At 47.8% G+C, this 25,003-nt stretch overlaps 1 protein-coding gene across 2 annotated transcripts in view; it reads left to right on the top strand.

The window, feature by feature from the left end:
* Positions 1-25,003, top strand: part of SMARCAL1 (SWI/SNF related, matrix associated, actin dependent regulator of chromatin, subfamily a like 1) — a 55,492-nt gene that overhangs the window by 2,770 nt on the left and 27,719 nt on the right. For both annotated transcript variants that reach the window (XR_004350681.1, XM_032637136.1), the window contains exons 4-11: positions 436-486; positions 3,606-3,851; positions 6,202-6,252; positions 10,770-10,956; positions 14,518-14,668; positions 16,290-16,448; positions 18,175-18,240; positions 24,635-24,775. Coding sequence is in view for 1 of the 2 variants with exons in the window: in XM_032637136.1 (XP_032493027.1) it covers positions 436-486; positions 3,606-3,851; positions 6,202-6,252; positions 10,770-10,956; positions 14,518-14,668; positions 16,290-16,448; positions 18,175-18,240; positions 24,635-24,775 (1,052 nt within the window). In the remaining variant the exon portion in view is untranslated. The remainder of the gene's footprint in view (positions 1-435; positions 487-3,605; positions 3,852-6,201; positions 6,253-10,769; positions 10,957-14,517; positions 14,669-16,289; positions 16,449-18,174; positions 18,241-24,634; positions 24,776-25,003) is intronic.

The raw sequence follows: 25,003 nt of genomic DNA, 5'->3' as shown, positions 1-25,003 counted from the left end.
CATTTCCTATTATAATAGACGTTCCTTCAAACAGCTGCCATGCTTGGGGGCTGCCACATGGCCACATGGAGAATGGCTGAATAGTTCCCCTGCCAGGTGCTTTGTATGCAGTGTAGCACTTAAGCCTAAAACAGTTTTTTGTGAGAAGTAGGTGTTATTTGCATTTTAAAGGCGATGGAGCTGGCTCAGCCAGGTGACATGGCACGCTCAGGTTTGTTCTCCCAGAAGGGCAGAGCCAAAGCATTATCCTCATTTATATTTGCTGTTTGTCCTCTACGGGGATTTTGTACATCAGTAGGGGCTTTTCAGTCAACTGTTTTGAACTTAGCATTCATTCATTCATTTAACAAACCCTTATTGGATGTCCAAGTACAGCTCATACCAGCAGTCATCCACCTTACTGTGGGCAAACCAGGTACTTCTGTTTCATTTCAGATCCTGCCACCAAGATGTGGAACTTCAGCATGACCGACTACGGTGCCCTGAGTAAGTAGGCGTGTGGTCACCCCCTCATGCAGGGGGACGCTGGTATTGAAAAGTTCCTCGAGTAGCAGATACAGTCTAGCTTGTGGTTCAGATGACTTTGGGGACGCCATCCCAGTGCTCTCCTTCCTTCTCCCCATGGCCAGCCTAATGAGGCAGGTCCTTGGGAGGAGGGCACCGGTCATATTAACAAAAGCTAGCACTTACAGAACCTGCTACATGCTAGGCTGTTCTAAGGCCCTTATCTATGCTAACTCTTTCATTCCTTATAACACCATTTTACAGATGGGAAAACTGAGGTCCAGAGAGGCTCTGTAAGTAACATAGGGTCACACAGCCAATCGGTTGTACAACTGGGGTTCAAACCCAAGCCACTGACTTCAGAGTATATGTTCCCACTGGACTGCAGGCTCCAGCCATGCCAGGAAGCTGTGCAGGCCCTGCTCCCAGGAACGGTAACAGTTCAGCAGACAACACAAACCCGAGAGTGCGGAGAGCGGGTGTTGCCCAGGCTGGCTCCAGCCTGTGTCATGTCTGGTGGTGGTCAGGGCCCCTGGGTGCGCACCACTCTGTCTTCTGAGACTTTGTTTACTGTCCTACACCAAGGTTTTTGTCACCTTGTCCTAGTTCCTGAAGCCTGAACCTCTGTTAGAGTCAGCCCTGAGTGTCCCCATCTCCCGCTCTACTCTTCCCTCCCAGCAGCCATTTCTATGCTCTTTCTGTCCCCACCCGGTTCAAAATGGGGAGAGTGGAGGATGCATGGTGAGGTTACTCCTCCACAGATTTGGGGCACGAGGTGGAATTCTCTGACATCACCAGTACAGTTTCTGGGGGTAATGGGACAGCTCCCTGCAGAACTTCCTGTTTCTCTCCTTGTCCTCTACCTTTTGAAATGTTTGACACTAGGTTTGGGGGAGCTTGCTTCTCCCATTATTTTAATCCATTTATTAGGTGTTGGGGGGAGGAGAGCCAGTGCTCTGGGTTAACATTGTAGGTCTTGATACCTGGTGTTGTGTTATTACTCATGTTAGACCAGTGATTTCCACTGTTACGAAGTTTTTTTCATGTCATGTCAATTTTTTTTTTTTTTGCTTTTCTTATACTTTTATATATGTAATCAAAAGTAACCTACAGAGACTGTTTAAAAGTCTCTGTTTTGTTTTGTCCTCTTTTTACTCCTGTCCTCTGACCACAATGCATGGTGACTCAGATGACTGATGCTTTTGCACATTCATGTAGGTTTTCTGTGCAGTATGGTCGTTTTTGGTAATGCTCCACGTATTTTTTTTAACAGTTCATTGGGCACAAGATTCTGTCTATAGCTTTCAGGTGAATTTTGCTGATTAGGAGTTGTTGAGCTGCTGTGTATCCTTCTCAGTGTTTTGCGTACTCAGTCTGCTCTCTACCAAGATATACCTGGGACACTCTCCCAACAACCGTGGATTTGTGCCTTAACCCTTGTTTCTTAATTTTCGGATAGTTGATGATTGCTGTGTCAATCTTAGTACATTTTACTTTTTATTAATGCAACATATGAAGACTTTCAGTCTTTCTGTTATTTGTTTGGGTCCACCTCTGAATTTTGCCTTTCTAACCCTACCACACACCCACTGAAGGTCATGTGGAAAGTATGTCAATGTGCAAAGAGAAACCAGCCATCCTCCCCCACCCCCGTCTGTCCCCACTCACTTAACCGCTGTCAGCATTTTAGTTTTGTTCCTTCCAGCCTTTTTTTCCTATGCATTAGCATATACAGTGTTTTCTATATGTAATGTAATCTGTATCTTGCCTTTTTCACTTAATGTTCCTGCATAAAGCACTTTTATTTTAATGGTGCATGTTAAACAGTTAATTCTGGGTGATGAAAATGTGCGTGTCCATTATTGAACCACTTTGACCTCCAAAAACATGATTTCGTACTTAATAGCGTCTTTTGTCTTTTCCAAAATTTCTTCCAAAAAACAAACAAACTCATGGCTATGTAACATTCTCCATTTTAAGAATGTGTGATAGGGACTTCCCTGGTGGTCCAGTGGTTGAGACTCTGCCTTCCAATGCAGGGGGCATGGGTTGGATCCCTGGTCAGGGAACTAAGATCCCACATGCTGCGTGGTGCAACCAAGGAAAAAAAAAAAAAGTGTCATATACTGGGTAAATCATTTTCTTTTTGTTTAATATTAATTTGCTCCTTGTTTCCCCAGTATCAAAGCTGTAAGGAACACCTTGGTCTATAAATTTGTGGGTTTTCAACTTGTGTTAGTTGAGATAGATTCCTAGAAGTTGAACCATTATGCTCACTTTTTAGGGCTCCTGCTGTATATTGCCAAATTGTTTTCCAAAACGTTTTATTCCTATCTGATATCTATTTTTCTAATCCTGCAAGTGCGATAAGTTAAAAATGGCTTTTTATTACTCTGATTGTTTGCGGAGTTGCACGTTTCTCCAAATGTCTATTAGTCATTTTCCTCCTTTTGAATTGGTTGCCTAACATCTTATCTTATATGGTCTTAGCATTTTGTTTTTTAAAGTATGAGCTCTGTTCGTATTTCTTGCAAATATCTTTATTCACTAGTTTTGCCTTTCATTTCAGTTTGTGTTTTTTGACAGTTCTATGTCGTCAAATCTATTAATCTATAAAATGCCTCAGTAATAGAGAAGATAAGGGTCAACACTGTACATCTGTGGCCTGATGATCCTGTGTCTCCTTCCTTGTCCTCCCAGCGGTGGACAGAACAGTGACCTGGGAACAGGGTTAAGGGGGTGATTTCTGGTGTGTTGACGTCCTTCGGTGGCTTCTCTGACATGGCCACAGAAATTATCTGATAAGTTTACTCATCCTGGTGAGATCCCTGTCCCCCCTGTTCATTTCTGAATTCAAAGTTTTTTTAAACTGGGAAACCTACGGAATAGAAGAGTTACATTCAGGAAATCCTGAAATACCTGAAGCCCCAATTAAAGCACACCTGCACACCTTCCGCATCTGCCTACGCTTTTTCTCTCCCGCCTGCCCAGCGAACCTCCTCCTCACCCTGCGCCTGCCCTCCTCCTGTGCCTGCCTTAGCATGCCAGGGCCACCTAAAAGTCGCTCGGGTTGTCACCTCTGTCCTTTTCTTCTTCGGCAGTGAAAGCAGCCCAGCACCTCCAGGCTGTCACCCTGCAGCCTTTGGAAGGGGCCGAAGGCCACGTGGAGTCACCCTCTACCAGCAGCAGCAGCAGAATTGCAGCCCAGACCTGCCTTCCTGTAGCTCCCTCCCTTGCCTTTGTCAAAGGGCAGTGCATACTCATCTCCCGGGCCCGCTTTGAGGCAGACATCAGCTATTCAGAAGACCTGATTGCGCTGTTTAAACAGATGGATTCCAGAAAATACGGCAAGTAGTTGGCCTCCGCCTGATTTCCAGGATGCAGAGTGGCCTGTGACCTCAGACTAGGCTGTTTTCCTCTCTTTAAATGTTCAGAAATAACTTTCTTGGTAGAGCCTTTCTAACCTTCTCCTCTTCCTGTAGAAAGATGCTCCCTAAATTGTTCCAGATTGTTGAACACATAGTGGGGCCTGCTCTGTCTTTAAAGGCCTCGCAAAGAGAAGACTCCTTCCCCAGTCACCTGGGCAGTGTCTTCTTGGTAGAAGCAGGTCAGTTCCTGCTTCAGCCACTTAAACCCATTTAGTTTTATTTTGTCCTTAGTAGAGCTTGAAAAATAGGCATTTGCCATAAAAATAAATGCCTTTGGGTAGACTAAGCCAGTGGTTTTCAAACTTGAACATGCCTCCGAACCACCTGGAGGGGTGGGTAAATCACAGATTGCCGACCCCCATGCCCAGAATAAAAGCCGGTGCCTGGTTCCCACCCAGAGCTACTGATTTAATTGGCTTGAGGTGGGGCCTGGGCATTGGCATTTTAAAAAAATCTTCAGGTGAGTCTAATCATCAGCCAGGATTGAAAACCACCAGCTAAAGCAAAGCAGTTTTGCTTTATTTTTTGTGAGGTTCTTCAAAAGCTGCCACATCGGAATAGAGAGCAGAAGGATTCTGAACACCTGGGTTTCATTCTTAGCTCGGGCCGTGTTGTTTTACAAAACATTGTGGCTTTTATGGATTTGTATTCCCATTCTTGAAACGGTTTTAGCTTTCCCTAGGCAAGTAGAAAGCAGACCTTTAAAACCTCCTGCCTTTGAGACATTACGTGCAGGCGGCATCATGGAGGAAGCCTCTGTGGAATGACTTGCCCAGTGAGCTTTCATCAAGGTCGGGGTTCCTTCAGGAGCGGGTGATGCTGGCTGTTGCATTTTTATCCCTTAGATGGAGAGAGTTTTGACTGGTGAGAGCAGGCTGGTGAGTAGGGTTTAGACACAATGTGCAGGGCCCAGCCTCAGTCCAGAGGGCATTGCCTCCCCTGGCCCCTCAGGTGTTCGGCTTCCGCTTGGGGTGGCCCTCAAAGGGCAAGTACCGATGACCTGTGTCTTCTGACCTGTGGCCTTTGAAATCACACTCCTGACATGATCTGCTGTTTGGGGAGGAATGAGAACAGTGAAAATATTCACACCCAACCCTGCCCCGGCCCCTAGACATAAAAACACCATCATTGGATTTTTTTTTTTTTTTTTTTTTTTTTTTTTTTGCCATAGCACTTATTCACAGACTTTCCCATTTGCTGCCCTGCCACTGTCAGGATCAAGCTATTGTCAGAAAGGGTCTCCTGCACTATTCCCACATCGAGAGTAGTCGGTCTGCTTTTGGTCTTTCTGTCAGATTACACCTGGGCCACCTTGCTTCTTTCCTGAAGTGGACTCAAAGTATCCATGATGCCTTTTGCCTAACTGCCTTGCTTCTTCAATGACCAGACAGAGAAGCATTCATTTTTGCTGCCCAGAAAGCACTTACTGAGTTGAAGCTTGCTTGATTTTCTCAGAAGGTCGATTGGTAGGAGAACCTAAGTGATTAGTCAATGTTGGGTACCCAGATGCTCACCCTTCGTTAGTATTATGTGTAGTTTGTGCTACGCCGTACTAATCAGAGGATGGCAGAATAATAATAACTTATCATTGTTTACCTTTGTTTTGAGTGCGTTGTTTGCCAGAAACTCTTTCACAAGCATTTTACATTTAGATGTTATGTAATGCTCACAAGAGCCCTGTGAGGCAGGGGCTATAGGATGCTCCTTTTTCACATGTGGAACTGAGGCACAGGGAAGTTGCATAACTTGCCCAAAGTCACACATCCAGGAAGCAGCAGACCTGGGATTTGAACATAGACTGTTAGACCACACTGACCACATGTAGCTTGTTTTCCATGTACAACATGGAGCTAATAATGGTGCCCAGCTTATAGCGAATTGAGGAAGTGATGAGATGGTGCATACGAGTCTCTTGCACTGTGCCTGGCTTAAGGTAAGCAGTGAATAAGTGCAAGCTACAATATTATCCCCACCTTGGAGATTCAGAGTGTTTCTGACTGTCCCCAGTCCTGTGTCCCCATAGCTCCCTTTATCACCACGCTTACAGCCCAGTGCTATCTTCATGTCTGCTTGTCTTTGCTCCCTGAATTTTGTGAAAGTCTCGATTACTGGTACTCTCGATCTCTGTGTCCTCAGTGCCCAGCACAAGATCAGCCACATCACCTGAGATTCCTGGGGGTTTGTGAAAGCAGGGAATGAATGAGTAAGTCTGGTGACATTGCAGGAGGGCAGGGTGTCACATTTGCCTATTTGTTTCTTGTCATTGCAGATGTCAAGACCAGGAAGTGGAACTTTCTCCTGGAAGAGTACAGTAAACTAAGTGAGCTGACCACCTTGCTTGCTTTATATTATGCTGTTGTTAAGCCTTAATTATGTGCCTTAAATTTAATGTATTTTGAAAGAATCACCTCCTTCCTCCCCTCCACCGTGGTAACTTCGCATGCTTGTGTACAGGACTGGTAAAGGTGAAGTTGGTCTCGGGCAGCCATGACCCTGTGCTCTGGGACGGTGGCTTTACAGCAGCCCAAGCAGATGCAGGGTCTCATCTTCCATCAGGGTGAGGCGCTACTAGTCAAATTCTTGAGGCCTGTGAAACCTCACACCCATCACAGAAGTATTAGAAGTGAGGGTTTGTGGATTTGGGGAATCAGAGGCAAGCTAGGATTGCCGAGCTTAGATGGAAGCTACTTTAGATTCCCTCTAAGAACAGGCTCTCTCAGCTTACTTCTAGAACCAGATGGTCTGTGAAAACTGGAGAGCCGTAGTGGTTACAGGCTTCATCATGGGCTGAGCCCTGCCAGAGGCAGAAGCCAAGACCAGGGCGCATCAGCGTTTAATAAGCGCTTTGGAGTCTCACCAAGGGAAGGGCCATGTGTACAGATGTAACTACAAGAAGGGGAAGCCAGTTTGGGCTTATCATTTTTCTTCTCTGCTCTGCTTGGGTGGGGCAGTGAATGAATTCCAGTATGCCAGAGAAAGGGGGTGGGGTGTGGTCATAGCTCAGCCTGTCCTGGAATACCAGTCTGTTACCCATCTTCCAGACCGTCGATGTTCTGCAGTGGGTGTGCAGCCAGCACAATGGAGGTTCCTCCTGCCTGACCCCCTGAGAACTTTCTGGTACCAGGGTTCGGCCGGGAGAGACATGCTCCAGCTCAGTGGGGCTGGGAGTGGGAATCCACATCATTGGCTGTCTTGCCCACCAGGCTAGGGCTTTAAGGAAGAGGGTCTCTTCCCTCTGTCTCCTCCTTATGTGACTTACCATGCGGCGTCAGGTAGGTAATTCAATATTCTGGGTCCCATGTGTCCCTTCAGTAAAAAATGGGCTGTTTAATCCATATTTGCCCTACTGACAGAAATTAAATATAAGGGAAGAGCTTTTGATTCCTTGAGGAAAGACTTGCTGCGAACTCGAGGTTAAGTTTGAATATGATGAGTTATTTAGTGTCGGCACCACTAGCTGAAGCAGGAGGATGGCTGACGTTGATCTGAGACCCCTCGGGTCTGCTATTTGGAACTCGTGACTTAGAGCAGATTATTTGGCCAAAGCTGAATTTTTGATGAACGGTAGGAGTGAGTTTGTCCCTCTCACCCCTTTGTCTTTCAACCACAGAAAGACATATAAATATGTGAGCTATAAAGGCTTTGACTTTTATGGAGCAACAAAAAGCAGGATATTTACAGCACTAGCAGATGGATGTAACGTTGAAAAACCATGACTTGCAACTTCCATAGCGTTATGTAATGGTTCCAAGTCTTGAGGGCCGTAGATTCCTTGAAGCCTCTGCTGAAAACAATGGATTCCTCACCCAGAAAAATGCACATAACAGCCACACGTAAGATTTTGCCTTTGATATGAATAATTCCATGGGTGTAGAGTTAAGAATTCTAGAGTCAGGGGTTCATAGAATGTAAGACTGATTCTCCCCCTTTCATAGATTGGGAAAAATTTGGACCCAGAGAAGGAAAACAGTTGTTTTCCTTGTCGGGAGCCTTGTTAGGGTCACAATGAAGTCTGACTAAAATTGCAGTTTTGAGTTTGTGATGTGACCCACTAGGAAACTTAGAAGCCCAGGTCTACGAACTAAGAAGCCGAGGTGAAGAGGTGCTACAGGACACTGCAGTTCCCAGTTTAGTTCCAATTCCACTGTTAACAGATTGTAAACCTGGGGAACTTGCACCTCTCTCCTCACCCCTAGGTGTCGTATGTGAAATCAGATTATTGACCTGAGCTAGTGACCACGTGCGCATGAAACTAATTAAGAAATGACGGTGGGAACTGAGTGTGTGAGCGCTCACTGCTAACGTGGTGACTGCAGTCTCCAGGTCAGGCCAGTCGCAGAGCGATCCTCTTCCCTCTTTTCTAAGTGACTTGCTTCCTCGTGCCCACAGAGAAGTTGGCATAAAGCCTTCTGTTTTCCCCGCACCTGTCAACAGTCCAGAAGGGTTCTTCGTCCCCCTCAATGATCTTGTCAGCTGCTATTTGAAAACGTTAACATCTCTCTGCTGTGTGGCCCGGTACCGTTCTGCCAGAGAGCTATTTTACAGAAACACTTCTCTGTGACTCATGAAGCCAGACTGCACATTCCTGTCGTCTTCCAGCACAGGGAAGGGATAGCAGTGAGTCGTTGACAGCGAATAGAGGCTGTCTCAGAAACACACTCAGTTGACTGAACCAGCAGAGGATCTGGGGAGCTAGTCGTCGATAGGAAGCAGAGTAGAAAGTGGTTTTTGTTCCTCTTGAGTGGCTGAAAGGACATAATGCTTACAAAGCACTGTGTTTCACAGCAGCCGGATCCTTAGCCCTTTCTTAGCTTTCATCAGGTATTTGATTGCTGAAGATCACTAGAATTAAAATGAAAGCACGTGGAGTGCTTAGTCTCTTGAAGTGTGCAGAAATCAGCACGCTCAGATTTAATTTGGAAGCACGCGGTGTATTTCTGCATCAATATGGGCACTCTTTTATATTAAGCCATCAACCTTACCTGATTTCTTATCATGGTGATTCTATTCATGCAAACTGTTTCCAGAAATAACTGATACTTATATTTAGGGAAAGAGAGAGATGGATTTAAATATACTGAAAAGGCAAGACAATTTAAGGTGGCGGTAGATGGCTCAGCCCTCCGTATTCACATCAGTATTTGCAATTGCCAATTGATGGCTGTGGCAGAAGACTTTTCGAATACCTTGTGACCATATGGAGTAGAGAATTGACAACCTTAGAATTTCAAGTAATATTGGGAAGAAGTGAAATAGGCACAAGTTCTCTATTTGATTCCTTCTGGATTCCTGGAGAACTCAGCCCCTTGGTGGGTTACTATGACTATCTCAGGGTGCCCCGAAAAGGTAAAAGGTAAAGAGCAGTCAGGGATCTGTAAACAATGGTCACCCTCCTAACTCTGCTAGTTAGATTTTTCAAAGGAAATGTTGAAAGGGAAGAACATCTTGAAAGCTACAACTGTAGGACAGCAGACTGTGATTAGAAGTTTAATGATAATTCTACTACCAGGGATTTCTAGGTCTATCCTCTTTTCTCTAACTTTTTAATTTTTAACTTGTCTTCTCCTGCCATCCCCCGCCCCCCAGAATTATGTTTTATTTATATCTCTGGTTTTTTTCTTCTTTTTCTGTTTCTCTATTGAATAAAGGGCTTTTCTTTTTCCTCTTAATTTTAAAATCAGGTGAAGCTAAATTCCTTCAAAGAGAAAAATCAGTGAAATTGATTTTCTTTTATTTCCGTGTAGACCCAAGGTCATTTATTTTTCCCACCTGGGTTAAAGACTCTGACTAGAAGAGATTTCCCCATCCATTATATTGGGGTCTGGAACCAGCACACATGGAAGGAAAGTAAAGACCCCTAAATATAAGCTTTAATTGAAAGAGAGTCATGGTCACCCTTAGTAATAGTTTAGACTCTAAGCTTAGCGGGGGTTGGTAAACTTTTTTTGTAAAGGGCCAGATAGTAAACATTTTAGGCTTTGTGGGCCATGCGGTCTCTGTCCCAGCGACTCAGGTCCACCGTTACGGCATGAAAGCGGTAAACGACAGTCCATAAACAAATAGGCACCACTGTGTTCCAGTGAAACTTTATTCACCAGAACAGGTAATAGACTGTTTTTCCCACAGGCCTTAGCTTGCCAATACCTGTAAAACTCACCTCTCTCAAGAGGAGCTGCTTATTCTCTTACGGAAAAGGTCAGAAGTGTGCAGGGCCATGTGCAGTTGTCAGTTGGTGGCCTTTGCCTGGACTCTGCCCTTTGTTGTTGTTTGTAAATAGCACTACTGTCCTACTGATCTTTCTTGGAAATACCTGACAGCTTCTCTGCATAGACCACAGTGCTTCCTTGCCTGGTGACAGCATATAGCTTAAAGTTCTCCATCTTCTCAGACATTGAAACCAAAATACAACATAAGGAGAATGGAAACAAGACAAGATTTATTCATTTTAGGCCTTGCTTTTCCTGGGCTGATTTTTGAAGAATATGGGTCCTTATTTATTGAATGGGAATACTAAGATAATTTTTTAAATGACTTGAGGTTAAAAATAGATAGGTCACAAGAACACTTTAGTTCTTTCTGGTGTTTGTGTAGTGTAGTGAAGATCAATTTTGCATTACTGAGTGCCCTCTTGTTTGCAGATGCTAGGAATAGAGAGGGAAAACTGGTTCTCTGCGATGCACCTGTCTGCACCCAGTTTTCTCTCCAGTTACTTTTCGGAGAAGATGGCATGCAGCAGAATTCCAGCCATTGAACTTTGTATCTCAAAGCCCCTTCTTTTTCCCCCAGAAATCCTGGACATTAACACTCCAATTCACACACCTCTGTTCTCCTTTCTAGTGGAAAGGGTGCGCTGCCTTCCACAAGTTCAGCTGGATCCTCTGCCCAAGACCCTCACCCTGGCTTTCGCCGCTCAGCTCCAGAAGACGTCTCTGTGTCCCGTGGCAGACATCCCCAAGGCAGACCTGTCCAAAGTGGATTCCAAGCTGGTGTCGAGCCTGCTGCCCTTTCAGAGAGCTGGCGTCAAGTAGGTTCTTCATCTGTCTTTCTCTTGCTCTCTCCTGCTCAGATTTGTATCGCTCACCACGGACTGGCTTCAGATGCTCCCTCTTGCATGATGCACCTCTTTCACAGCTGTCTAGAGGCATCTGGGTATTAGCATTAAACAGCCCAGGTGCACTGTCACCAAAGCCTGATTGTACCCACTGATTTCAAATTGCATAAGTTAATTAGGACTCTGTATTGCAAGTGTACAGAAACCCAACTCAAAGTAGTGGAAGAAAAGAGATTTCTCATTGCATGTAATAGAAAGCCCAGGGTCTCTAAAGAGCTCATCGGGACTCTGTACCCCTCTCAGCTCTGCTTTCTTCTTAGTTTGCTTTGTCCTCAGCCAGGTGCTCCTCAAGTGTGGCAGCGGGGGCAGCCAGGGGCTTCCGTTTTGCACCCATCGGTTCTGCAGCCCAGCGGAAGCAACTCTTTTCTAGCGGGTCCCACACCGAAATATCTGAAATTTGGTGCTGACGCTTGAACTGGTCAGTCACTGTGTCCTGGGGGGCTCGGAGGTCTTACCGGTAAGACCGGGTGACAGGCCCATCCCTGGAGCGGAAGGGTAGGGGCTGCCTCACCCCAGTTACTTGGACTGAGAGTGTAAGGTGGCGGTTTTCCAAAGGAAAGTGCTCTTCTTATATTGATGGAAAGAAAAAAAGATAAGCCCGTGTCCTGACCTGTCCCTTTTTCTGCAGTTTCTTAGGAGAAACAAAATGACAGGTGTGCCCCAAGTAGATAGATGGGAGGTGGAGGAGAGGGCAGAGGCTCCACGTAGAAATAATAAGAGCTAGATCTGATGTCAGGTCGTGTGGTTGGAGATAGAGCCCCATGCAAAGGAAGGACCTACATTGTCAGTGGACGTGGCCCACAAAGGCAGCCTGCCCGCGTGCAGCCCACTTGTGGTGGTTTGGTTAAAGCTTGGCTGCTGTCTCTGTAGGATTTTGTTCTCCGGGTGCAGTTTGGGCACAGTGGGACCTCACTGCATCCCCACGGTCCCAGCTCTGCCCACACCCTTTTCTTCCTTTGCCTTCCAGCTGCCACCTCTCTTAGATAACGCACTTTGCCGTTTCTTTCATCTGTTGAGATGTTCTTTGGGCCTTGTTTTACCCAGGCTCAAGGTGGGTTTTCCCTTTCATCTTTCTTCCTCCGTCTCCTTCATTAATGCTGAGAGAGGTTGCCCACCCCCAGCTCCTGGGCAGCCCCCATCTTCAGAATCCAGGTTCTTCACGGCTCCCCTGGAGATCCCTGGGCACATGCGGTGCACGCTGAGAGGTGGTGGGTGCGAGGCACCCCAGGGTATGTACATCAGAGCCAGAGCACAGCCAGCTGTTTCTGTCTTTTTCTCTATGGCTCTGAAACTGCTAATGGTACTTGCAGCCTTTCTTCAAAACTTTGCATTAATTCCAGATTTTAACTTTCATTCCCTGAAGTGGAGGAGTTTGGTATTAAGGGAAGGGCTGTCAATTCCATGTTTTTGTTTTGTTTTTTACCTAAGTACTACAACTGGAAACTCATTTAAATGTACGGAGCAAAATCTCTTAGATAGATATCAGCCTGCTCTAATATCTAAACGGTTCCTTTTAATAGAGGAGTGAGTTGAGACCAAGGAGGGCAGTCCTCTGTCTAAAGCTGCTCAGTTTCCAAAAGTGGAATTGGGGCTGAAATCCTATCTTCTGATGATGAGTGCAGTGTTTTTTGTGTAAAACCAAACTGCGGCATTCAGCTGTGCGATTGTCTCTCTATTATCCAGGCGACATCTTTGTTCTCAGTTGTGATCACTTTGTTCCTTAGTTGGACTACCTCGAGGCAGAGTAAAAGGAAAGGCTATGAAATCCAAGGGTCTGTTCTGCTTTGGGAATGACCAGGTGGATGAAGCCGTGCAGACATTGTAAATGGTTGCGACGCCTCGGAGACTGAAACAAAAGGCCCTCCCTTGTTTGTTGCATAGGTGCCCCTGGCCATCCTGACCACCAGTTTTGTAAATCAGAAAGTAATGTAAAAAAATAAGTCTTTTATAACTTGTCTCTCTGCATGCGTCTGTCTGAGTTGATCCCGGAAATGGTCCGGAAGATTTCACCGAGGTCGGCATGACAAGGGGAGGGTGGGCTCCCTTCCCGCCCATTGCAGGAGTCTGGTGGCCACGGCCAAGGGGGAGGGGAGGGGGCACCACCTCTCACCAGGTGGGCCGTGTGGCAGCTGGGAGGACAGAGAAGTGCCAGGACCACGACAGGACGCTCGTTGTCTGCTGAGCCTGGGTGTCCTGGGCTCACGCCCCCCGCAGACCCGCTGCTCACTTTCCCACCTTCGTCGGGCACTGGCTTCTGAAGGGCGGAAACGCCGTTTCCAGGCAATTCAGAAAGGCCGTGTGCAGCCCGGAATTCTCGTGGGCCGTAGCAGCTGCTGGTCAGAAGAGGGGCCGTTCTCTGTCTTTTCTGGGTGAGAAGGAAAGGAGAAGAGCTAGTCGACTGGCTTATCATCAGGTTCCTGAGCCAGTGATCAGTTCTTCAGGAATTCCGATGAAAGAGGAGCGGTGTTTGCGCAGACCAGGCATCTGGCGCTGGGGACCCTTTTAGCTTTTCTCTGATTCATATGCCAGTCGAGCAAGTCACCATCGCTGTTTGTGTCTTGGTTATTTTTCTCCTTTGGGGGAATAATTGTTATAAGGGAAGCACTTCCCCAGCACTTATGACGGCACCAAGCGCTGTTTTAAGTGCTTTAAACATCATGAAGCCCCGTAACACTCTCTGGGGTAGGCCTCGTCGTTATCCCACGTTACAGCGGAGGCACGAGGAGGTCAGATAACTTGCGTGAAGGCACACGGTGCCCAGGTGGTGGAATTGGGATTCCAACCCAGGCCAGTCGGGCTCCGAAGGAGTGGAATAATAATTCCATGCTTTATTCACAAACTGAAAGCAAGGGCTGCTGCCCTGGAGGGCTTGGGGACCCTGGAGGCTGCTAGGTAATGAGACACGTGGCTGAGGTTGGTGCCCCTCTTAGACAAACGCTCTTGCTCCATCCTTCTCTCTGGCCATCCTCCTTTTCTCCAGCGTTTTCTGTCTTTGGCAGCTTTATGCGTACAGAGTCCTCTCTGATCTTGAGAAAGCCGTTTTTCCACCCCACCGTCTCTTCTTTCTTCCCTTCCCGGCAGATCCCTCATGTGATAAGCGTGCCCCTCCCAGCCCCTCGTTAGGGACTGTTTCCCACGCTCTTCCTTTATATCCCCTGGGCCTCGCCTGCGCCGGGCAGAGGGTGACTCCTCTTACTGGAAACTCCCTCCCTCGGCTTCCGCGACCTAATTGTCTTCTAGAGCTTCTCCCTCCCCTTCGACTACATTTCACGTTGTCCCTGTCTGTAGTCTTTCCTTGATTATTATTACTCTGCCCCCTGTTTGGCCCCTGGCTTCCCTCCCGGCGGAGCAGGTCTCTTGCGAGCCGGTAGCCCACACCGAGCAGCCGTGTGGCTTCACGCGGCAGCTCGATGGTGGGTTAACCGACGCCCTGGGAAGTGCGCCGTGCTCTGTCCTGACCGTGTCTGCTTTCAGTTTTGCCATAGCGAAAAGAGGCCGCCTGCTGCTTGCTGATGACATGGGCCTGGGGAAGACCATCCAAGCCATCTGCATAGCCGCCTATTACCGGAAGGAATGGCCGCTCCTGGTGGTGGTACCGTCCTCTGTGCGCTTCACCTGGGAGCAGGTCAGCTCTCCTGGTGCCGTGATTTTAACGAGGAGGCCTTTCCTCAGTGTCAGAGTCATCAAATGACAGTTTGGGGACAGGACCTGGGGAGCCCGAAAGATCTGTCTCAGCTGGAGGAGGAAGGGAGCCTGCTGAGGCCAGGCTCCTGGGTTTCTGAGTTAGAATCAGGCTAGGCCTTTCGGGAGGAAGGGCAAGGCCTTACCAAGCTCAGACTTGCTTCCGTCTGTCAGTAGACGCTTCCTGAGCACCTTCGGTGCCCCTGCAAAGAACACCTTTCACCTCTACCCCACTTAAGTTTCAAAATAGTTTTACTTCCTTTATTTCCCTTAATCCTTAAACAGCTGTGTTCAGCAGACACGAGATATTAACCCCATTGACAGATGAGAAAACTGCGTCTCCAAGAGGTTAAGCCCCATGCTTGCTGCTAGCGAGGAACGGTTCCGGGGCCTTGAGGTCGCACCTCCTGTCTTTGGGCTCAGGGCCCACGCCGGTAGCAGGTGGTGTGGGCAGGATGTTCACAGTCTACCGGGCACCTTTATGGCAGAGAAACCCGACATGACCATTGTATTATCACTCAGCTGTGAGCTTTGTCTCCCGTAAATCCAGGGATCAGCGTGGTCCCATGAAATGAATGAAACGCTACGTAAGCAAGCATGGTGAGGATGGAAGATGTGGTTCATTGTCCGTAGCTTTTCCCAGCTTCGTGCTCCTCGAGGTGGCTGTCGGCTTCCTCATGCCGAGGCTGTTACTAAGCCCCCGTGAGCTGCTCCTGGGGAAGAGGCAGCTCTGCCTGCAGCCACGGGGCCTGACGCCCAGACATGCCCTTCCAACCCAGGAGAAAGCAAAACTTTAAAAAAGTACATATCGAAACAGTACCTCACTCTCTTCTGGTGCTTGTGATCTGAACTGTGCCAGAGCCTCTAGGAGCTAACAGTTCAACACACGTTAGATTCCCACAGCACCCTCGGAAATTCTAGGGAAGAATAGATGGTCAGAGGCTTATAAGCAGGACAGAGCCTGGCCTCGCGCTCCCGGAATCAGAATGGTGTCAGCCCAGGCTCACTGGGAGCACCCAGACTCCCGACCAATGACAGAGGCACCTGGTAGCCGTCCACTAGCTCCAGGTACTGGCTTTGGCTAGAGATGGCAAGATTTCTGGGGAAAGGAGGTGCCTTTGTAGAAAGCACTGAAATTTTCATCATCATCAGTGCCTTTGGTGTACCAGGCTCTGCTAAAAATTCCTTTATAAAATTCCTCTTTAAGAGAGTTGCATTCTTTCCTCGCAGAAACTTGTCATCTTGCTAGAGGTCACAGAAGTGGAATCCACAGACACCCCAAAGCGACTGCTAACAAGGGCTTGCTTACCGAGGAGAGAAGTGTCCCGTTAGTGGAAAGGGAAGGGGTGTGGGTGGGTGGGAGGAACAGGGAGGCGACGGTTGTTCGTGGGGACAAGGTTATGCTGAATGCAGGAGGGCGGGAAGGGGAAGAGACCGAGTTTGTCTTCAGGGGGCGTTAACGTTGCTCCGCGTGGAGAGAGGCGGTGGGTGGGTTAGCGGGGCCACAGCTGGCACCTGCCAGGCTGAATCACCACTTGGGTTTTGTTCTCTCCTGTCACCCCCAGGCCTTTCGTCAGTGGCTGCCGTCTCTGAGCCCAGACCACATCAACGTCGTGGTGACTGGGAAGGACCGCCTGACAGCTGGCTTGGTCAACATTGTCAGTTTCGATCTTCTGAGCAAGTTAGAAAAGCAGCTAAAACCCCCTTTTAGAGTTGTCATCATTGTAAGTGACTTGGCAGAGTGTTTAAGTACTTTATCTCTGGGGAAACTTTCTGCTCGAAAGCTCCAAGAACGTCCATATCTGTAATCTCATGGAGCCTCACTAGGTTTCTAGGAGAGTAGAAATCACTGGCTTTGTTTTGTAGGGAAGTAATCTTTCATTTCTCTCAAATAGCGCTTCTCGACCCTGCCTACGTATTAGGATCTTCTGGGTCAGGGGCGGGCGCTTTTTGAAAAATTGTGGTTTACTAGGTCTGTGCTGGGGGTTTCTAGCCCACCTCTCCCCACGGGGGGTCACGTTGGAGGCGAGCACGTGAACCCCCGATAGCCCGGGGCTCCGGGAGCTACAGCCTGGACAGCATGGACCTGTGCCTCCATCTGGTGCCCTCCTGTCGGCGTGACTCAGACGTGCAGTTCAAACAGTTAGTAGATTTTCTTCCAGATGATATAAGGACGCTCCCTTCCTACCAAAGAAAAGCACTTTTTACCCTAGTTGTTTTTTTTTTAAAGGAGGCTTTAGAGTTTAGAGTCCTGCTCCCAGATGTGATGGTACATCTTTTAGCTGCCGCTTTCCTTCTTCTAACTCCTTTCGTACTCCAGAAGGAAAGTCTAGAGATGCTGGCTTCCGGCCTCCTCTGTCAGTACTCAGTGTGTCTACATGGCTCACAAATACAGCCCTGAAGACGTGTGAGTTTCTCGCATCCCCACTCCCGTCCAGCCCGCTACCACCCCTAGTCCAGGTGACAGACGTCCCGGGGCGAAGCCTGCGGTGGATGGTTTCCAGGGGGAGCTTATCCTCGCTTTTCCTCTTGGCAGAACAGGGAAACCCAGTGCCTCTGGGTAACACGAAAGGTTTTTTATTCAAACGCGTGACTTGAAAAAGCCAGTGGTGTTTTCCTCCTCTAAAAATAGGATTCTCTACCTACAGTGGCCTCCCAGATCTTGCTGCGCGTCTTGTCTAGTGCACATCTCATCTAGGAGGAGCTAAAGAAAGGGCTTTTAGAAAACTCTTTGAGGACCTCTGAGTCACTCATGTCAACAAGACTGCAGTGGGGACTCTGCCTCGGGTTTCCCGGCAGCGGGCTGACTGCGAGGGAGGCGCCTTCGTCCATTGGCTCAGCTAGCCAGAGGTCGCAGGCAGCTCTGTGCCCTGCCCAGGGCTGTGTGCCGCGGGTGTGGAGGGAGCGGTCAGCCCCTGGTCTCCGGGGAGCCGCAGTCCAGTAAGACAGACCGACACACACGCAGATCGTTACAGTCCGTTCCAGGGCCTTCGGAGACGCGGGAGCCAGAGCCTGTGGGAGCTCAGGGAAAGCGGGCGAGAAGGCGTGGGCTGGGCTGCAGAGCCTTGAGCCAGCTCGGGGCACACACGGGTCTTCAGCACACGGCGTTAGTGCTGTGCAGGGGGGTGGTGCAATCTTACAAGCCAGCAGAGCACCTTTCAGGAGTTTGTCCCATGCCATGTGCGAGGTGGGCAGGGCAGGGGAGTCGCCAGCCCCACTTTGCAAGTGGAAAACTGTCCCTGAGAGATGAAGCGACTTGCTCACAATGTCATAGAGAAGATGCCCCAGAGCCTGGTCCTCGTCCAGGCCCCCAGCCGTCTCCTTGAAGGAGAAAGCACTAAGAGAGGCAGCCTCAGTGCGACGCTGTACCAGGGTCAAGCTTGACGTGGGCTCTCTCTCCATCTGCTCAGGATTTGGCCTTGTTCACTTAACATGACTGTTTCTTTTCAGGATGAATCTCACTTCCTCAAAAACATTAAGACTGCCCGCTGTCGTACAGCTGTGCCCCTCCTCAAGGTGAGAGCTGCTGAGGACGGGCTTGGTGCCTGAGCCCACTCGGCACTGAGATCTGCTGTATTTTGCTCGGGCTGGACTGGTGTCCGAGGGGAGCAGGGGCCGCAAGTCCAGGGCTGCGGGCCGTGGATGTGACTTAGCATTGACTCAGGGCATCTCTACTTAGGACTTTGGTACCAGATTCGTTTTTCTTCCTAACATCCTGCTGAGGAACTAGTGGTCAGTGCAGTCGTCTGTCTCTCAAAGATGAAGACCTGTTGAAGGACACAGGCCAGGTGGGAACTCACTCTGGACTGTCCTCGGGCTCCTCCCGGACAAGGCAGAGGGACAGCCTCCAGCAGCGGGTCCTCTAAACAGCCCAGGAGGAGCTGCCTGTCTTCCACGTGGCTTGCGGGGCAAAGCTCTCATGGTGCAGGCTCAGAACCAGGCCGTGGGCATCAGCAAGACGCACCACAAAGCGGAGGCCTGCTTTATAGATAAGATGGTAGCCTTTTCTGGGGCTGCCCCAAGGCTGTTGTGTTAGCAGGAAGGTCAGCCGTCCACACCCTTTTCTGGGGTGGTCTAACATATGCTGACTCTTTGGCTGCCTGAGTCCTGGTTTCAGAGCAGAAGGGGTGTGGGTGTGTGTGTGTCTGTGTGTGTGTGTACAGCGCAGCTTTGAATCTTTATCCAAAGGCATTGTATTCTGACCTGCAGTATAAGCTCCATGCTTTGTGTGGTACACACTTCAGTGTCTATATTTTGTGTCCCAGCCCCTCCATCCCTACCAGAGGGAAGGCCCCCAAATTTCCTTCCATCTATTTGGGGTGAGCTTTTTCCTACTTCAGGGAAAAAAGTTGTACAATTAGAAAAGTAGTCTTTTCTCTCATAACAAGGTAGAAATATCTCACAGGTGACTTTGGGGGAATCTCCTTTGGTTTGTATGAACTGAGCAAACGAAAGCGCGTGTTCATCTTGGGCTCTTGGGTTGCACCTGATTTTAAAACTGCACCTTTTATTGCTTAAAAGAAGCTTTAAGTTGTACCTAAGCTAGGGAAGACAAATATGCTAAATGTTGGTGAAACTTAATAGCATTTGAAAATTAATTTTTTCCAACTCCCCACAAAACACAGTTGAGTGTCTGCTCATTTCAAGTTGGTTTTGTGTTCGGAGTAACAGGTAATATGATGACATCTTCCAAAGCAGGATTATGTCATTCCCTCCAAACCTGAAGGTCCTTTACTTAAAAACCTTGATTCTCTGCCCAAATTACCTATAAATGTTTATAGGTTGAGAGCCATTTATGGGCACACGTAAATGTTTTTCCCAGAGTGGTGACCCTTCTTTTGAGGAATTTTCATATGTTTTCTTTTGAAAAATGTTAATAGACCCTGGTACTGTGGTTCCAATTTTACAGCCATAACTAAAATTAAATCTGTATACCCCTGATTGTTTAGACAAAAGAAACTGCACAGTAGATAGATATCATTAAAGATATAATAGGAAAGCTTCTTAGCAACTGTCTTGTTAATGCACTCATTGCCTGGTCAGGCAAGCTGGACTTAAATATTGATTTCTGAAATATGTGCTTCTGAGACCTTTTAAAGCAGTGTCTGTGTTTTTCAGATCTTGGGTATATTTCAGAGTGACACATTTAAAACAAAATTTTAACTGCTAACTAGTATGTATTACTCTGCATTGGCCGTAGAACTCGGATGAATTAATGTTTCAGAACAGGACCCGTGAATATAGCCTGTTCCTGGGTGTCTCGAAGCCACTGTCATCCATGACATTGACTTCACGTGTGCTGGACTGTTGGCACAGTTGAGGAGGATGAGGCGTCCTGTGTTATTCTGTTCATCAAACCTCCCACCTCTCTGCTGTATTTCCGTCGAGACCAGAGTTCCTCAACCTTGGCACTGTTGACATTTGGGGCTGGATAATTCGTTGTTATCCACAGGGCTGTCCTGGGCATCGTAGGACATTTAGCTGCATCCTTGGCCTCTACTCACTGAATGCCACTGGCGCCTTCAGTTGTGACAACCAGAATTGTCTTGGCAGGTCTTGCCAAGCGTCCCTGGGGAGGAGGGGGGAATTACCCCTCCCCATTTCTGTTGAGAACCACTGATCAGATACTCTAAGGAAATGAGTGAATCTAGGTATTTTGGGAATAAGAGGAGAGTTGGGAAGAAGGAAAATAATGCCTTTGAAGAGCCAAAGAAGGGCCGAATTTAATACCACTTGACTGTTCCTCTAACTTGTGCATCTCTTAGAACTATATTCTGATAATTAATATGTCAAAATATTTTCAGCAGATGTTCATGATGAGGTGATTAGGTTATATCCTACTGTCTGTGAGATAGGCCACATCATGTGGGTTTCCTGAATGGAAACAGCAGCTGCATGCAGAGGACGTTTTGCTTAGGTTGTAAGAAACTAGTGGTGGTGTCCCCTGGGAAATGTGACATCTTTCTTCCCCTACAGCACCGTTTTCCTGGGCTGCAAAGTGAGGTGGTTCTGTTTTCATCTGCAGTTGACCCTTGAGCAGCGGGGGTTTAACGTGCCTTTAACTTATATTTAGCTGGCCCTCCATATCTGAGGTTCCTCCACATCCTGAGATGCATCCAACCTCAGGCAGTATAGGACTGTAGTATTTACTATTGAAAACATCTGCCTAAGTGGACCTGTACAGTTCAAACCCGTGTTGTTCAAGGGTCAACTGTGTGAAAGCAGGCAAGACAGAAAGCTATAAAGAACAAAACTGAAATCACGTTTAATCCCTCCAACACAGAAAAACCACTGTTAACAGTTTGGTTATTTTTCTAACATGTCAGCTGTAGGGCAAGATCTTTTTTTTTTTTTTTTGCGGTACGCGGACCTCTCACTGTTGTGGCCTCTCCCGCTGCAGAGCACAGGCTCCGGACGCACAGGCTCAGCGGCCATGGCTCACGGGCCCAGCTGCTCCACGGCATATGGGATCCCCCCGGACCGGGACACGAACCCGCGTCCCCCGCATCAGCAGGCGGACTCTCAACCACTGCGCCACCAGGGAGGCCCCCAAGATCATTTTTAATGGTTTGGGAGCGTTCTGTGGTATGGACACATCCCATGATTTAACCCTTAGTGTTGGACACTGTTTAGCTATTATACATAATTCTGCAAGTGAACGTCATCCGTATGTTCATAGCTTGTATACTTTGTCCTCTTAGGACGAATTCTTCCACTCAGAATTTCTGGGTCATAGTTTTACCTTTTGATAGTTGCCTCTGAAATCCAGTCTGGCCACGCATCACCACCTTCACTCCTGCTCAGGCCAAATCACATGGTCTTTGCTCCACATGACTCCAGCCCTGAAGGGTATCTGACTTTTCCATTGTGAGCAGTGAGGTGTGTTTGAGTTTCCTTTAGTGGGTTTTTTTTTTAATTTATAGTGCTTTTTATTGTTAAACCAGTTAGATTATTTCTTTAGAAGAAGAAAGGCCCTCAGAATCCCACCATCCTTCCCTAAGAAACAGCTGTTTCTCTTTTTGTGGGAGTGGAGTCCTTTTATGTCTGTCGATTGGCTAGATCAGATGAGCATAGTGGTCTAAGGTGTCTGAGCTTTTTCTTTTCCTTTTTCATTGAAGTAGTTTAACTAGGTGATATATTTAAAGAGTACAGAAAGGTGTACAGTGAAAAATAACTCTTTCTCCCCCCTCTGGATCCCGTAGTCCCTTGATCTCTCTCCTCGAAGACAGCCACAGTTACTGGATTTTGGGGTTTAGTTGTAAAAATTAGTCTGTGCCCATGTCAGTACGTTCAACGTGTGTTTCCTTTCTCCCTCCCTAGAGTGTTCTACAACCAGTTTTGCACCTTCCTTTTTTCCCTTAATGGCGTATCTTGGTAATCATGCCACCTCATTCCCAATAACTGGACCTCATTCTTACAAATAGTAGTCTATTGTATAAATCTGTCAGAATGTGTATCATCTGATCCCTTTTGTTGGATTTGTAACCAGGTTTTGGATGTTTTGTACAGTACTACAATGGCAGTACTTGTGATATACAAGCAGGGAGTCGAAAACCCAGTTCCTCTGCACCTAGAACAGAAAACCCAGTCCCTCTGCGTTTGGAGAGATGGCTCTTTGCCTCTTCAGGCCAGAGCGGGGGTGGTGTCCGCTGGAGGGTCTGCTCTCACCCCCAGTGTGATCAGGCAGACTGCAGGAAGAGTCCCCTGCTCGTGTGAATCAACTGACTTCTCTCTGACACTAAATAGAAATCGTTTTTTTGCATTGTTCCATTGTGGGTTTCTTGGGTGCTAGAAGGGTTACCTGTAAGGCGTTCAATTTAGGGTTGATTTATGTAGTTTTATGCATTTATATTTTCCTAAACTGGAAGTTCTCAAGGGTAGAGGGTGGCATATAAACCACGTGAAACCGGGCACAATTAAAGGCCTTACAGATGACAGTGATGACAATAAACGTGTCGGGGCTGAGCAGGCTAAGTCATTCCATAATAGATGAGACGCCGTATTGGTTTCTTTTCAAAGCTGGCCTTTTTTCTCTTTCCATAATGCTGCCTCTGCTTTTTTAACACCCACAAGCATCCATTTTCAACGGTCCCATCACCACCCTAGTCTGGACAGTATATGGGAGGTCTGACTCCATGTTAACTCCATCCTATAAATATCGGGCAGAGAACCCTGGAGTTAATTTCCAGCACCTGATCTGTGAGCTGCTGCCCAGGCTCCATCCCCAGGCTACAGCAGTGATGATGTGGGGAATAGGTTTGGATGGTGAACTGATTTTCTCTTACTGATAAGACTTCTCATTTTCCCCGTTTCATTGAAATGGTCTCGAGCCAAGGCAAGTGGTGCAACAGGCGTCCTTCAAGAAGCTCACTGTTATTTTAATGAGTCTGCATTAAACCATGTAGGAAGTTAGAAGGCCCAGGTAATTGAACTGTGGAAAATTATAGCTGCAGGAATTCATAGCTCTCCTGTCATAATGGAATTAGGTCTTGGCAGCTGCTGAGCGGGCAAAAGTGCATCTCAGGAACGGTATATACATTGTATATTTATAAAGAATCATTTTCCTTCCCTCTGCTGCACCTGTATTTATTTTTATGAGGCCGTGTATCTATCTGAAAACCTGATTTCCTCCCCTAGGTGACTGACTGCATGCGATTGCCTTACGCTGCCATCATTAACTCGAGGTCACAGTGGTTAACAAGCTGTTTCTAGACAACTGAGCCCCCCAGTAGGGTCCCTTCCCAGAGCTGAAATGGATTTTACCGCCAGTGATCTCTGGCCGCTCCATGTTCTAGTACAGTAGGGAAGTGTCTGCTTTTTTATCTCACCCTCTTTCTCATCTAAGTAAGAGGTAGGATTTGGGGTCTGGTCTTCTTGGGTCAGGTTGGTGTCATGATAAGGAGGAACCCGAAGTCTGTCATTGGAATTGACCAGCTGTTTATGCGCATCCTGCCCTCATCTGAGCAGGCTTGCTGCAGGCCTGGGCTGGGTGTAGGGTAGATGGATCCGGGTCCCACCTTTTCAAGTCCTTACTAACTACCAGATGAGCTTGAATCAGGGACCTCTAGGCTCAAAGCATTGTGCAGCTGAGTTAGTGACAGGCTTTTTTTCTTTTTTTTTTTCTCCTCTAAAGAAAACAAATAGAGGCTTATACACAGGCCCTGGCTGATGCTTTCTCCTGGGATTGAGAAAGGGCTGGTCCTAGGTGTCATTATCTAATCATAGGTTCAGCTTGGGTGTCAGAAATCCATCCTGGAAAAAGTTCGGACCTGCTGCTGTCTCCCCTACTTCCCCTTCCTCTAACCACGCTGGATTCTCTGAGTTTACTCCGCGTTCCGTAGGACGCCAGTTAGCTTCCTGGTGAATATTTTTAGGCATACAGTGAATATTGATTGATTGCTTACTTTGTGCCAGCCACTGTTCTACGAAAACAGAGGTGGACACAGCCCAGTCCTTGATCTCAAGAAGCTTGCAGTCTAGTGAGGGAGACAGACAAGATAGAATTCAGTGTAAGGGACTAAGTGCTGCTGTACATGCAGGCAGAGGGTGTGGCCAAGGCAGCCTAGGAGATGACGCCCAGCCTCTTACACGGGTCACACCGTGAGGTTCTTGGAGCACACATGCTCTTTTTCTCTGGTCATGGTACCTTCGCTTAGCGTTCCCAGGTTGTGGCCACCCAGAGCTCTGGAGTGAGGCCAGCCGGAGTGTCTTTGGAATCTAGATCTACCTTGGATCTAAGATGCATGAACTTGAGAAGTGCCTGCAGTCAGAGTGCGAGGAAGTGAAGGTGTTCGTGCAAGATTCCGGGGGTGTACTGTTCCGGGGGCCTTGGCTCCGACTCCTGGGGGTGCTGGGGACATCCCTTGCACGTCCTCTGTGTGTCTCAGCATCTTGGGCTTTTGTGTTCTAGGTTGCCAAGAGGGTGATCTTACTGTCGGGCACCCCAGCCATGTCCCGGCCGGCAGAGCTCTACACGCAGATCCTCGCCGTCAGGCCAACTTTCTTCCCTCAGTTCCACGCCTTTGGACTTCGCTACTGTGGCGCCAAGCGGGTATTTGTTCTTTATTCCCCCTCTTCCCCGCCCACCCCCACCCTGATTTTCACACTTCCCTTTCCATTCCTTCTTTTTGGCTGTGGTGTGATCAGAAGAGCACTGGCCATAGAGCTGGATTCAGATTTTAGCTCTGCTTTGCCCCTAACTCTGACCTTGGAGTGTCCTCTAGGGTAAGATAAGAGCAGCCCCTCTGAGTTCTAACGCTTGTGGTGATTCCACGTTAGT

The sequence above is a fragment of the Phocoena sinus genome, chromosome 7 (assembly GCF_008692025.1).
Source record: "Phocoena sinus isolate mPhoSin1 chromosome 7, mPhoSin1.pri, whole genome shotgun sequence".
Lineage (NCBI taxonomy): Eukaryota > Metazoa > Chordata > Mammalia > Artiodactyla > Phocoenidae > Phocoena > Phocoena sinus.
Note: the sequence above shows the minus strand (reverse complement) of the source record. Positions and strands in the feature narration are given on the sequence as shown.